This window comes from Salvelinus namaycush, chromosome 4, assembly GCF_016432855.1.
Source record: "Salvelinus namaycush isolate Seneca chromosome 4, SaNama_1.0, whole genome shotgun sequence".
Lineage (NCBI taxonomy): Eukaryota > Metazoa > Chordata > Actinopteri > Salmoniformes > Salmonidae > Salvelinus > Salvelinus namaycush.
This window is the reverse complement of record NC_052310.1, coordinates 15,709,659-15,724,166: the sequence shown is the minus strand read 5'-3', so window position 1 is coordinate 15,724,166 and position 14,508 is coordinate 15,709,659. Positions and strand designations below refer to the sequence as shown.

The window sequence follows — 14,508 nt, the reverse complement described above, 5'->3', positions numbered from 1 at the left end:
CGACATGCCACTGGCTTTCAGTAAAAAATGTACCGTTTTATATTTTGTTTTATATGTAATGTAAGTGCCTTAATGTGTTTGGACCCCAGGAAGAGTAGTTGTTGCCTTGACTATGTTAGCCCACACAGCTACAAGGATGCACTCTCATGCTAGGTATATGACCTCATATTGTAGCTTATAGAGACCCCGACTAATGTATAAAACAGTCTTAAAAACGATCTACTTTGGTTTAGAGACAAACATCATGAAACCTAAACCACAATAAATGTAAATAACTTTGTGATTTTTTTTGGGGGGGGGGGCCTAACTTCATTACCAATTTTCCCAAGTGGTTTCTTCTTCAGACTCCATGAAATTAGGACCTCTTCCTAAATATTTGGTCACATTATTCATTTTGTGTATGGTTTCCTAGAAACAAGGGGTGGCTCAACTAACCCTTTGGCACCCATTCCCCCCTACTGTTTACTGTCCTAGGTGTTTTTTAATTATGTAAGCAAAGATGACAAAGAGAATGCTTGGGGACATTTAATATTTTTTATTGTACACAGGAAACAAAACAAAAAAACATGAGGTAAAAATTAAGTTACCCCTATAGAGGTCCAGGTTCTTTTACTTCTGAGAGAAATGCATACAGTTCATGGTTATTTAATCCTATGCCCCTCTTAAAAAAGGGGGAAACACCATAGAGCCGGTTTCAAAACACATCAATATCTATGGTGATAGTTTCTTGAATCAAACACTAAACCATTTTATGTTTGATATGTGGAGAAATGTCATCTTTGAAGGTGGTTTTTATATGAGCAGGAGTAGGAGAAATAAATACGTATTGCTTGGGTTACCATCAAGCACACTTTGACAATGCTATGCTGCAGCCTTCTGTCTTCTCTCTATAGCCATCCTCTCAAGGCGCTCTGTGTAGAACCCGTTGAAATCCAACCTATGGAATCAAATTCAAAGCAGTTTTTACTAGGATTGTAACCATCTTAGCATATCCATTCGAGCAACTATCTATAGACCAGGAGTTTTCCACTCCGGTCCTGGAGAGCTGCGGGGTATGCAGGTTTTCGTTCCAGCCCTGCACTAACACACCCATTTCCAATAACCAACTTCTCACAGTGTTCAGTCTGGACCATGATCAGTTGAATCAGGTGTGTGGGTGCTGGGCAGCAACAAAAGCGTGCATAGCCAGTATCTCTCCAGTACCAGAGATAGCCCTGTGCAGTAGAAGACCCACCGGTAGATGATGTTAATCATGCTGTGCTCACAGTCGTTGGTGCTGTAGACACTGAGCTTGTCCAGCAGGTCCAGGAGCAGTGTGCTGAAGTTGCTGTCAAACTTGCTGATGGTGGCTTCGAAGCACGAGTCTGACTGCAGGGCGTCCATGTGCTCCGCTAGGAACTGACGACGGGGAACAACGACATACAGTTAAAGTCGGAAGTTTACATACACCTTTGCCAAATACATTTAAACTCAGTTTTTCACAATTCCTGACATTTAATCAGAGTAAAAATTCCCTGTCTCACTGTATTTTAAGAATGTGAAATGTCAATAATAGTAGAGAGAATGATTTATTTCAGCTTTTATTTCTTTCATCGCATTCCCAGTGGGTCAGAAGTTTACATACACTCAATTAGTATTTGGTAGCATTGCCTTTCAATTGCTTAACTTGGGTCAAACGGTTCGGGTAGACTTCCACAAGCTTCCCACAATAAGTTGGGTGAATTTTGACCGATTCTTCCTGACAGAGATGAGTCAGGTTTGTAGGCCTCCTTGCTCGCACACACTTTTTCAGTTCAGCACAAATTTTCTATAGGATTGAGGTCAGGGCTTTGTGATGGCCACTCCAATACCTTCGTTGTCCTTAAGCCATTTTGCCACAACTTTGGAATTATGCTTGGGATCATTGTCCATTTGGAAAACCCATTTGTGACCAAGCCTTAACTTCCTGACCGAGGTCTTGAGATGTTGCTTCAATATATCCACATAATTTTCCTTCCTCATGATGCCATTTATTTTGTGAAGTGCACCAGTCCCTCCTGCAGCAAAGCACCCCACAACATGATGCTGACACCCCCGTGCTTCACGGTTGGACACCTACAACACCCGATGTCACAGGAAGGCCAAAAAGATCATCAAGGTCAACAACCACCCGAGCCACTGCCTGTTCTCCCCGCTATCATTCAGAAGGCAAGGTCATTACAGGTGCATCAAAGCTGGGACCAAGAGACTGAAAAACAGCTTCTATCTCAAGACCATCAGAATGTTAAACAGCCATCACTAACATTGAGTGGCTGCTGCGAACATACTGACTCAAATCTCTAGCCACTTTAATAATTAAAAATTGGATGTAATAAATGTATCACTAGTCACTTTAAATAATGTTTACATACCCTACATTACTCATCTCATATGTATATACTGTACTCTATACCATCTAGCCTATGCCGTTCGGCCACCGCTCATCCATATATTTATATGTACATATTGTACATGTTGTGAAATTGTTACTTGTTAGATATTACTGCACAGTCGGAACTAGAAGCACAAGCATTTCGCTACACTTAAATTAACATCTGCTAACCATGTGTAATAACCAATAAAATTTGCAAAATTTGTTAGCCTCCCCCTTTTTCCTCCAAACATAACGATGGTCATTATGGCCAAACAGTTCTATTTTTGTTTCATCAGACCAGAGGACACTTCTCCAAAAAGTACGACCCTTGTCCCCATGTGCAGTTGCAAACCGTAGTCTGGCTTTTTTAATGGCGGTTTTTGGAGCAGCACTTCCTTGCTGAGTGGCCTTTCAGGTTATGTCGATATAGGACTCGTTTTACTGTGGATATAGATACTTTTGTACCCGTTTCCTCCAGCATCTTCACAAGGTCCTTTGCTGTTGTTCTGGGATTGATTTGCTCTAGGAGACAGGACGTGTCTCCTTCCTGAGCGGTATAACGGCTGCGTGGTTCCATGGTGTTTATACTTGGTTACTATTGTTTGTACAGATGAACGTGGTACCTTCAGGCATTTGGAAATTGCTCCCAAAGATGAACCAAACTTGTGGAGGTCTACAAGTTTTTTTTCTGAGGTCTTGGCTTATTTCATTTGATTTTCCCATGATGTCAAGCAAAGAGGCACTGAGTTTGAAGGTAGGCCTTGAAATACATCCAAGGGTACACCTCCAATTGACTCAAATGATGTCAATTAGCCTATCAGAAGCTTCTAAAGCCATGACATTTTCTGGAATTTTCCCAGCTGCTTAAAGGCACAGTTAACTCAGTGACTTACTGGAATTGTGATACAGTGAATTATAAGTGAAATAATCTGTCTGTAAACAATTGTTGCAAAAATTACTTGTGTCATGCACAAAGTAGATGTCCTAACCGACTTGCCTAAACTATAGTTTGTTAACAAGAAATTTGTGGAGTGGTTGAAAAACTAGTTTTAATGACTCCAACCTAAGTGTATGTAAACTTCCGACTTCAACTGTAGGTAAAGACATTTTTCTGATTGGGATACAGTAATGTTATATTTGATAGATCGTACTTGAGACAGAATACAAAATGTCCATTGACATCATTACGATACTATTGTATTTGGTTGTTGTTCTATGTAACATACCCAGGTAAAACCCATGTCATACTTTGACGTTTTACCTTTGAAAGCCATGCTTCAAGTTGTTTATAGTAGTGAGTATCTGCTGCAGTTGAGTGAGTATGTGTGTAGTTACCTTGGAGGTGAGCCTCTTCTTCTCTTGCTCCACGGTGCGTTCGCTCTGGGTGGGAGGACCCTCCATGGTGCCGTGCTCCAGAGACAGGCGGTTCATCTCCCGGTCCAGCTTCATGCTCTGGGTGAAGCGCTACACCAGGAAATAGACACACATTTAATAAGGATCAGCAGTGAGACACAGTATAGTCACACTGGGGGGGGGGGGGTATTGGGCTACATATCTCAATACTTCTAATGTGCATGAGTTGCATGTATTTGTATTTAATTTAAATACAATACCATTACGTGTAAGCTACAACAAGCTGCCTTGACATTCCCAGTTTGCGTTCCACATCCACTAACCTGCATGCAGTTGGTGAACATGACACACACGGACATGAGCTTGGAGAAGATCTTGAGCAGCTCTGGGTTGGTCAGCATGCAGTCCTTCAGGCAGTTGTCCAGGAAGCTGGTGTGATGACACAGCACGTCGTCTATGTTGGAGGCCTGAGAGAGACAAGATGGACTATATTAGGGCATTTCTGGTCAATGCAGGGCGTGGCATGGTTATGACAGTGTGCACTAAACTGCAGCATGCAGTTATTAGGAGCATTTTAAATGAATGTAATATTGAAAATGGGGACTGGAAAAAACGTTTGACCGCAACAATCTTAGGTCAAAGCAAAGTAAAGGCTTGTGGCTGACATTTGTAATGGATGCCAATCTACGACACCAGGCACAGAACAATTACGCCACAAGTAGCTATAGGCTGATACATGATAGCACTGAATGCTATCAAGGTGAGGAGCAGCCTTGGTTCCTTTCCACTCACAGATTTCAGGTTGTTCTCCATGATATGCCAGGTGGGCTCCATGACTTCAAACATCATGTAGTACTGGATGTTCTGGACAAAGTTCAGCATGCGCTGTCTCAGGGCAAACGCTGCTGCAAACCTTCAGGGAGGAGGAAACCAGATATAGCAGGTTCTAATATGAGCTTAGGAAGTTGGCACTAAGAGGAACAAACGAGGAAGTCAAGTGAAGAAGTTTCGTCAACTCACCACTTGGCCCTGTGCAAGGCGTACTGCTTGGCTGTTTTGTTGCTGATCCACACGTTGCACAACAGCCTCTCGACATGTTTGCAGTAAAAAATGTGACGGAATAGCATCTGGTATCTCGTAAGCGCTTTCCTAGAAAAATACAAACTCTGAATCAGAACACATGGTTATAGTATTGGCATTTAGCATGCCCTGGGTCCCCGGGGGGGGGGGGGGGGTTGTCAATAGATTGAGAAAAGCTACATTAGGGTAGAAAAGTACATATTTTTTATTTTAATCTCATCTTCAAGTGAGCTTTTTTTAGCCTTCATTTAACCAGGAAGTCATACCGAGGTCAGAAGACCTGGCCCTGAATATAGCCCCAGTGTACCGACCTGTTGATGATAAGTGACAGTGGCCACTTGACGATGTAGTCGAAGGAGAAGGCCTCCAGGCCGCTGAGGGCCACCTCGGTGGGGTCGGCATTGATGATGGCCTTCTCCTGCTTGGTCTCGATGGCCAGCACCCGCAGCAGTTGGGTGATCACATCATGTGGCATCAGGTCAATCTGGGAAACAGGACCAGAGGGTGAGTGGAAGAGTTCAGTGTGACACCCCTCCCAAAACAGTCACATTACATACCAGTTGTTTAACTTAAGTCTTTTATATGTATACCCTATAGATCGCAATTTCCCCTCTCCCAAAAATATATTATGGATCCCTATCCTGGAGTCCAGCAAAATTAAGGCAGTGAACAGGGTGAACAATTTGCGAGGTGAACAGGCCGTGGCTCGGGTGGCTGAGGTCCTTGATGATCTTCTTGGCCTTCCTGTGACACTGGGGGCTGTAGATGTCCTGGAGGGCAGGCAGTGTGCCCCCGGTGATGCGTTGGGCTGACGGCACCACCCTCCGGAGAGCCCTGTGGTTGTGGACAGTCCAATTGCAGTACCAGGCGGTGATACAGCCTGACAGGATGCTCTCAATGGTGCATCTGTAGAAGTTTGTGAGGGTCTTCGGGGGCCAAGCCGAATTTCAGTGATGTGAAAGGTTGTGCACGCTGAGGAACTTGAATGACCCTCTCCACTGCGGCCCGTCGATGTGGATCCTGGCACCACTCTGCCAGGGCTCCCACCTCCTCACTGTAGGCGGCTCATCGTTGTTGGTAATCAGGCTTACCACTGTTGTCGTCAGCGAACTTGATGGTTGAGTTGGAGATGTGCGTGGCCGGGCAGTCATGGGTGAACAGGGAGTACAGGAGGGGGATGAACACGCACCCCTGTGGGGCCCCTGTTGAAGATCAACGTGGCGGAGGTGTAGTTGTCTCCCACTTTGCTCAGATATCATATTAAAAACATTTCTCTCCACTCTATGGCAAAATTGCAGAAAATGTACTCTAAAGCTGCTTACGGCACCCAAAAGGCTAGGGCCGGCTCTGACTGCATGTGTGGTTATGGATATGGGTACGCAGACCCGTGAACCACGGCGGCCCCTCATGATGAGTTCAGATCTTTGGTGACCCCCACCTCCATCAAAGTTGCCCATCCCTGCTATACAATTGTGATTCTGCCCCTCAGCAATTTTCTATTACTGTGCTAGAGTGCAGCTATAAGAAATGGTCTAATGCAGTAAACAGCAATGGACGCACCACTTGAATAACAAGATAATAAATGACTTCAGATTCACCTCAAAGTAGTCAATAGTGCCCCCAGCTGCTGTAAGCAAACATTAATATTCTCAGACTTATTTTGGGAAGGTTACGCGAGCCTATTCATCATAATGCATGCATGAAAGGATATTTAAAATCATACCGTGTAGTATGTATTTAGGTCATGATGCTTGAACTAAACCCATTTATAAAACTGAAACTGAATGAATAAGGTAACCACTAGATGGTGCTGCTGTTATCAAGATAGCATAAATTCCAGACTGTTACTCGTCTAGGATATTTAATCAATAAGGTCAGAGGGGTTTGATATATGGCCAACATACCACAGCTAAGAGCTGTTCTTAGTCACGACGCAATAAGGAGTGCCTGGATACAGCAGTCTAAGGCACTGCATCTCAGTGAGGCGCCATTACAGACACCCTGGTTTGAATCCAGGCTGTTTCACAACCGGCCGTGTTTGGGAGTCCCATAGGACGGCACACAATTGGCCCAGCATCGTAAATAAGAACGTCTTCTTAACTGACTTGCCTAGTTAAATAAAAGTTACATTTAAAATAAATAAAAACCCGGTTTATAATTACCTTCAGGTCATCTTTAAATGGGTCTGTGTTAGCAGTACTCATCCTCAGAGCCAGCTCTAGCAAGGCCTCCAGTCTGGGAGGGACAATGTCATCCACTGGCTTTTTCAGCTCCTCTTCTGTCAGATCCATGAAATGGACAAAGAAATCTCCCTTGTCCATTAAGAAGTAGTGCTTGATTGACCTAGGAAGAATACATATTTTAGCATACAACTGAACAACAACTTCTCCCTCAATGTGAGCAAGACAAAGGAGATGATCGTGGACTATAGGAAAAGGAGGGCTGAACAGGCCCCCATTTGCCCCCATTAACATCGACGGGGCTGAAGTGGAGCGGGTCGAGAGTTTCAAGTTCCTTAGTGTCCACATCACCAACGAACTATCATTTACATTTACATTTAAGTCATTTAGCAGACGCTCTTATCCAGAGCGACTTACAAGTACATACATTCATACTTTTTCTTTTGTACTGGCCCCCCGTGGGAATCGAACCCACAACCCTGGCGTTGCAAGCGCCATGCTCTACCAACTGAGCCACACGGGACCATGGTATCATGGTCCGAACACACCAAGACAGTTGTGACGAGGGTATGACAACACCTTTTCCCCTTCAGGAGACTGAAAAGATTTGGCATGGGTCCCCAGATCCTCAAAAAGTTATACAGATGCACCATCGAAGAGCATCCTGACCAGTTGCATCACCGCCCGGTATGGCGACTGCTCGGGATCTGACCGTAAGGCACTACAGAGGGTAGTGCGTACGGCCCAGTACTTCACTGGGGCCAAGCTACCTGACATTCATAGACTGTTCTCTCTGCTACCGCACGGGAAGCTGTACCGGAGTGCCAAGTCTAGGACCAAAAGGCTCCCTAACAGCTTATACCTCCAAGCCATAAGATTGCTGAACAACTATTCAAATGGCCACCCAGACTATTTACATTGACGCTCCCCTTTGTTTTTATACTGCTGCTACTCGCTGTCTATTAGCTATGCATGGTCACTTTACAAATGACCTTGACTACCCTGTACCCCTGCACATTGACTCGGTACCGGTACCCCCTGTATATAGCCTTGTTATTGTTATGTAATTTACTTGTGTTACTTTTTGATTTAATTTTTTTTACTTTAGTTTATTTAGTAAATATTTTCTTAACTCTATTTCTTGAACTGCATTGTTGCATGTGACAAAAACAATTTAATTTGAGCATACCAAATCAGAAATACCCTATCAAACTTGAATGATCTATTTATTGTTGTTGTTGTTTACCTAAGGCGTGCGACCAGCTCCTTCTCCTCCATCAGGAAGTCTAGGAGGACCTTACTGGCATAGTAGTATGATTTTTCTATCTGCTCCACGTAGGCTCTCTCCTTGAGAGTGTAGAGGATCTCCTTAGCATCGGGACAAGTCACGTCCCGGCCACACTCTCTCACCACGTTGAGGTACTTCCCTATAGAACAGGATAAGAACATAAAAATAAAAAAAAACTCCACTACAAATGATCAGGACCTTGATACTCCTTGTTTTCTACACTATAAGAAGCACTGTGAATTGCACTGGCCATGGTCAGGATGCACTAAAAGGGTGATCTGAACAAATCTGATGCGAACAGTATGATGCGTCTTACCTGTACTTAAAATTTTGTCTGCCATTTTCTGAAGAAAGGATGGAATTCTGTGCTGCACGATTGTGTACCGCTGATCCCAATACTTGTCGTTGTAGTCCTCCTGGATCTTCTCTTTCTGTAGCTCGTGCTCTTCAACCATGAATTCACTATGAAGACAAAATAAATCACCAAAACATGAACAAAACTAACTAAATGTGTGAAAATCTAAATTGCCATAACTCATGTCCAAGTCTGTGACATAATAGAGAAGTACCTATTTGATTAAATGTGGGAAATGAGTTGCGCGACAACAAAAAAAACAATACCTGTAAGGGTCCTTGATGATGCCTCTATAGATCCATTTCTCCAGTATCTCAAAGTAAGGCACACTAGCTGCTTTCGTGAGGTAGAGGCACAGTTCCTGGGCTTGACTGTCTCCAGTGTAGTTGAAGGTACGATCGTGAAGGAGGCTCAACGTCGACCCACCCATGCAGTCTCCTTTGTCCACCGAGGAGGCTTTGAGAAACAGAACATGCAACCCACTGATTTATCTTTTTTACTAGGAGCACTTTTTACTTTGGGCAGTCTGCAACAACATACCACACATGACCATCACATCCTCATAGACCACAGGACAAGACAATAATCGGCATAACACCTCTGACAGATCTATCTAAAAAGCAATAATACAATTGAATGTCCAAAAGTGCAATGCAAATATAGCTACTAACCAACCAGAATATATATATATATATATATATGATTGTGTGTATGTATGTATATATATGGAATCAAGAAATTCCACATATTAACTTTTAACAAGGCACACCTGTTAATTGAAATGCATTCCAGGTGACTACCTCATGAAGCTGGTTGAGAGAATGCCAAGCGTGTGCAAAGCTGTCAAGGCAAAGGGTGCCTACATTGAAGAAACTAAAATCTAAAGTATATTTTGATTTGTTTAACACTTTTTTGGTTACTACATGATTCCATGTGTTATTTCACAGTTTTGATGTCTTCACTATTATGTTGAAAATAGTAAAAAAATAAAAACCCTTGTAGGTGTGTCCAAACTTTTGACTGGTAATGTATATATATGATGCATAAGGATCATACACTGGGTGTATAAAACATTAAGAACACCTGCTCTTTCCATGACACAGACTGATCAGGTGAATCCAGGTGAAAGCTATGATCCCGTGTTGATGTCACTTGTTAAATCCACTTCAAAATCAGTGTAGATGAAGGTGAGGAGACAACTGAAAGAAGGATTTTTAAGTCTTGAGACATGGATTGTGTATGTGTGCCATTCAGAATGCCTTTGAATGGGGTATGGTTGTATGTGCCAGGTGCACCGGTTTGTCAAGAACTGCAATGCTGCTGGGTTTTTCATGCTCAACAGTTTCCCCTGTGTATCAAGAATGGTCCACCACCCAAAGGACATTCTGCCAACTTGACACAACTGTAGGAAGCATTGGAGTCAACACAGACCAGCATCCCTGTGGAACGCTTTTCATGCCCCGACAAATTGAGTCTGTTCTGAGGGCAAAGGGGGCAGGTGCAACTCAATATTAGGAAGGTGTTCCTAATGTTTGGTATACTCTGTTTATATATACGATTTATTGTATTGTATGATCATGACAGCTTTACCAATGGAGGCTAGGATCTCCATGGTCCTCATGGTAGGCTGGATGTAGAACCAGAGCTTCTGCAGGGAGAGCATGCCCTGCCTGTGGAGGTGCTCCAGCTGGGTCACCAGGATCAGGTACTCCTTCATCAGGGTCCTCATGGCCGCCGTCAGGGCGTGGTTCACCTGGCCGTACTCAAAGGACGACTTCTCCTCAGTGAAGCTGCCAGACATAAACACAGCCAAACTGTTATACCAGACAAAACACAAACAAATTGTTTGACAACGCAAGCCACATGATACATCTCCAGATGGTGTAAGGATCACAACTTGAGTCCCGCAGAAACAAAACAAAGTTAAGTATCTAGACTGAGTGTACAAATTATTAGGAACACCGGCTCTTTCCATGACAGACTGACCAGGTGAATCCAGGTGAAAGCTATGATCCCTTACTGATGTCCCTTGTTAAATCCACTTCAAAATCAGTGTAGATGAAGGGGAGGAGACAGGTTAAAGAAGGATTTTTAAGCCATGAGAGGGTGGTAGTAGGTGCCAGGCGCACCAGTTTGTGTCAAGAACTTCAACACTGCTGGGTTTTTCACACTCAACAGTTTCCTGTGTGTATCAAGAATGGTTCACCACCCAACCGTGGGAAGCATTAGTCAACATGGGCCTGCATCCTTGTGGAATGCTTTCGACACCTTGTAGAGCCCATGACCTGACTAATTGAGGCTGTTCCGAGGGCAAAAGAGGGGTGTAATTCAATATTAGGAAAGGCCTTAATGTTTTGTACACTCAGTGTATATTTCCTTGTTAAAGTTCACTCACCGTGTTATAGTAGAGTAGTATGAGGCGACTGGTAGTATCCTATTGACCAGCTCCTTGATGGACATGTCAAGGCTGGGGTCAACAATGAAGGAGCGGTTCTGCCTCCCGAGGACAGGCTGGGCTGTGATGTCTCTGCCATCCACACCGATCAGCACAAACAACAGATCATCAACCAAAGCCTGCTCCTGAGCTGGCAGGGACATTGTACCTGATCATAAAACACCAAAGAGATTTGAGGTACATTTTCACACATTTTGTTATTGCATACTGTACATAAAAATGAGCAGTCACTGCCCTCAGAAAGAATTCACACCCCTTGACTTTTTCCACATTTTGTCATCTTGCAGCCTGAATTTAAAATTGATTAAATAGAGATGTTGTGTCACTGGCCTACACACAATTCCCCATAACGTCAAAGTGGAATGTTGTTTTTAGAAATTGTTACAAATGTATTAAAAACAAATAGCTGAAATGTCTTGAGTGAATAAGTATTCAACCCCTTTGTTATGGCAAGCCTAAATACGTTTAGGAGTAAAAATGGCTTAAAACAAGTCCTATAATAAGTTGCATTGGCTCACTCTGTGTGCAATAATAGTGTTTAACATGATTTTTGAATGACTACCTCATCTCTGTACCCTACACACATACAATTATCTGTAAGTTCCACAGGCGAGTGAGAAAAAAAAAACGACATTGAAAATCCCTTTGAGCATGGTGAAGTTATTAATTACACTTTGGATGGTGTATCAATACACCCAGTCACTACAAAGATACAGGCGTCCTTCCTAACTCAGTTGCCGTTGAGGAAGGAAACCGCTCAGGGATTTCACCATGAGACCAATGGTGACTTTAGAACCGATAGTTTATGGCTGTGATAGGAGATTACTGAGGATGGATCAACAACATTGTAAAAAATGTAGCAAAGCAATTCACTTTATGTCCTGAATATAAGTGTTATGTTTGGGGAAAATCCAACACATTACTGAGTACCACTCTCCATATTTTCAAGCAGAGTAGTTGCTTATGTTAAGGGTATGCTTCTAATTGTTAAGGACTGGGGAGTTTTTCTGGATAAAAAAGAAACGTAATGGAGCTAAGGAAAGCCTGGTTCAGTCTGCTTTCCATCAGACACTGGGAGATGAATTCACCTTTCAGCAGGACAATGACCAAAAACACCAGGCCAATTATACACTGGAGTTGCTTACCAAGAAGACCGTGAATGTTCCTGATTGGCCTGACTTAAATCTGCTTTAAAATATATGGCAAGACATGAATGGTTGTCTAGCAATGATCAATAACCAATTTGGCAGAGCTTGAGTAATTTATAAAATAATAAATGTGCAAATATTGTACAATCCAAGTGTGCAAAGCTCTTAGAGACTTACCCAGAAAAACTCACAACTAATCGCTGCCAAAGGTGATTCTAACATGTATTGACTCAGGGGTGTGAATACTTATGTAAATTTTATATTTCTGTATTTAATTTTCAATAAATTAGCAAACATTTCTAAAAACATGTTTCACTTTGTCATTATGGGGTATTGTGTGTAGATAGGTGAGAAAAATAATAAATTTAGAATTCAGGCTGTAAAAACAATGTGGAATAGGTCAAGGGGTATGAATACTTTCTGAAAACACTGTATGCACAAACTTCATGAAATCTATCAAAATGTGTCAAAGTGAGACATATGAAGAACATTCATACCAACGGCCACTGCTGGGTCTCCTCCTGCTGGTGTGGCACCGGTGATGAAGTCCCCAATCAGAGCAGGCCGGTCATACACCCAGTTTGGAAACACTGGGTTGGGCTGAGTGGGGTTCTTTTTGTTGTGTCTGTCCCTCAGCATCTTTCGTGTGACTTCAGCCGACTGTAAAAATGGAGGACAAGTAGTAGAACTTACAGATGTATTCAACTCTAGCCTTTTCAAAACTATTTGGTCCGGCCCACTTGAGGAGTCTTTTCTGACTACATGACTTCACCAGGAAAAACTCCAGACCTTAGTTTACAACTATGTAACAGACTATAAAAAGGGCCAGAAAATATCCTGTCCCTAATTATAAGTAACCTTTAAAATTATGTGAGTACACACCTGGGGCACGTTGGAGCAGGCAGTGACGTTTCCCAGCTTCTTGCGCAGCTCTTCCAGTTCCTGCATTGACATCTTGGTGCTGGTTGGAGGGATAGCAAAGGTTGTGCTTGTACTTGATGTCACATTACCAGATGCTTCAGACCTTTCTTTGGCATTCTGTTGCAGACATTGGAGCGTCTGGAAAATATTAACACACAACACATTGTTATTGGGACATAATACTGTACTGTAAATTAAACAGTGTAGGAATTGTCAGCATCTGAGTAACATATGCAAAATGATTACCTCTTTGTCCTCGCTAAGCTTTGATAGGAGGTAGACCAGTGGGTCCAGGTTGCGGACATTTTTTGACTTGAGCTCATCATATTTCCGTAGGAAGTCCTCTGGCGTCTTTGAATACTCTACTATTTTGACCTGAGAATGAAAGTTGAATTAGTCAAGGATATTGGTAGAAAGAGCATAAACCTTTACAAAATTTGCCAATAATTTCCCCATCAATCACCTTTGCACTGTGTGCAGACACTGTTGTGGTGACATATGGTGTCCTGTTCTTCTGCAGTAAATCAATATACACTTCTGCTCCATCACCTCCTCGCACATGAAGCAGACTGAGCAGCTCGTTGACGTCATGATGTATTCGAAACTCACTCATGGCTAAGGCTGTTGAAATAAGAAAGGTCAATAACTAAATAATCCTCTGTCAAGTTCAACTCTAACAGTTAGCTTATCAGTTTAATAATGGCAGTTAAAAGTTAAAGCATGCAAATGTATAACTGAATGTGGCTGATTGCTATCTATCAATATGTCCCTGCCCTCCACCCTCGTATTGATGTTGCAGCTTCTCTGGCTACATAAGGACACAACTGATGATGCTTTAGATTCTAGTGGCTGCCCTTTCTGGCTTTAGTATAACGAATTGAGCTGGCTAGACCACATAGCTTGCTAGCTAGTTAGCCTTTTCTACGAGAACATTATTAAACTAACTGTTATTTTCTTAACTAGCTAGTTATGAAGCTAGCTCGATGGTCTTCAAATTGACCCAATTTGGTCGAGCTACATTTTTAGCAAGCAAGCACACTAGCTAAACTACTAGAGTAGGGTCTGAAAATAGAGCTTGCTAGCGAAAATTGTATCTACCTGGTTAGCTATATAAACGGAATCTTGAAATTGATTATCTGGAAACACTTAGCAAGTAAAGCATGATTTTAAAAAAACATGAAAAATTGATAGCACATTACCTGAAGCCTCTGTTGACTAACAAGCAGTTACCGCCAACTGTCAACCGGCAACACAACATGTACTGTTTCAGATTTTCATAATAAATGTTTTTAGATTAAAATAAAATTTAAAAGTGCTTAATATAAGGAGATTTACA

General features: G+C 42.5%; 1 protein-coding gene across 1 annotated transcript; it reads right to left on the bottom strand.

The window, feature by feature from the left end:
- Nucleotides 1-520: 520 nt before the first annotated feature.
- On the bottom strand, nucleotides 521-14,434 carry LOC120046217 (gamma-tubulin complex component 2-like). Its single transcript, XM_038991265.1, has 18 exons — nucleotides 14,372-14,434; nucleotides 13,636-13,793; nucleotides 13,419-13,547; nucleotides 13,134-13,310; nucleotides 12,749-12,911; nucleotides 11,044-11,251; nucleotides 10,239-10,438; nucleotides 8,915-9,104; nucleotides 8,610-8,755; nucleotides 8,252-8,432; nucleotides 6,988-7,168; nucleotides 5,137-5,309; nucleotides 4,766-4,894; nucleotides 4,538-4,658; nucleotides 4,069-4,212; nucleotides 3,728-3,856; nucleotides 1,235-1,398; nucleotides 521-937 (listed from the first exon to the last, which is right to left on the bottom strand). Exons 2-18 carry the CDS (start codon nucleotides 13,783-13,785, stop codon nucleotides 862-864), a joined length of 2,661 nt encoding a protein of 886 aa, XP_038847193.1. The 5' UTR covers nucleotides 13,786-13,793; nucleotides 14,372-14,434; the 3' UTR covers nucleotides 521-861.
- Nucleotides 14,435-14,508: the final 74 nt, after the last annotated feature.

Excerpts from the sequence above, each read along its gene's own strand:
- LOC120046217 (XM_038991265.1), bottom strand. The coding sequence starts at position 13,785 with ATGAGTGAGTTTCGAATACATCATGACGTCAACGAGCTGCTCAGTCTG. Across the intron at positions 10,439-11,043 it reads TACTACTCTACTATAACACG|CTTCACTGAGGAGAAGTCGT; the intron begins GTGAGTGAACTT and ends TATGTCTGGCAG. Across the intron at positions 3,857-4,068 it reads TGTTCACCAACTGCATGCAG|CGCTTCACCCAGAGCATGAA; the intron begins GTTAGTGGATGT and ends TTCCTGGTGTAG.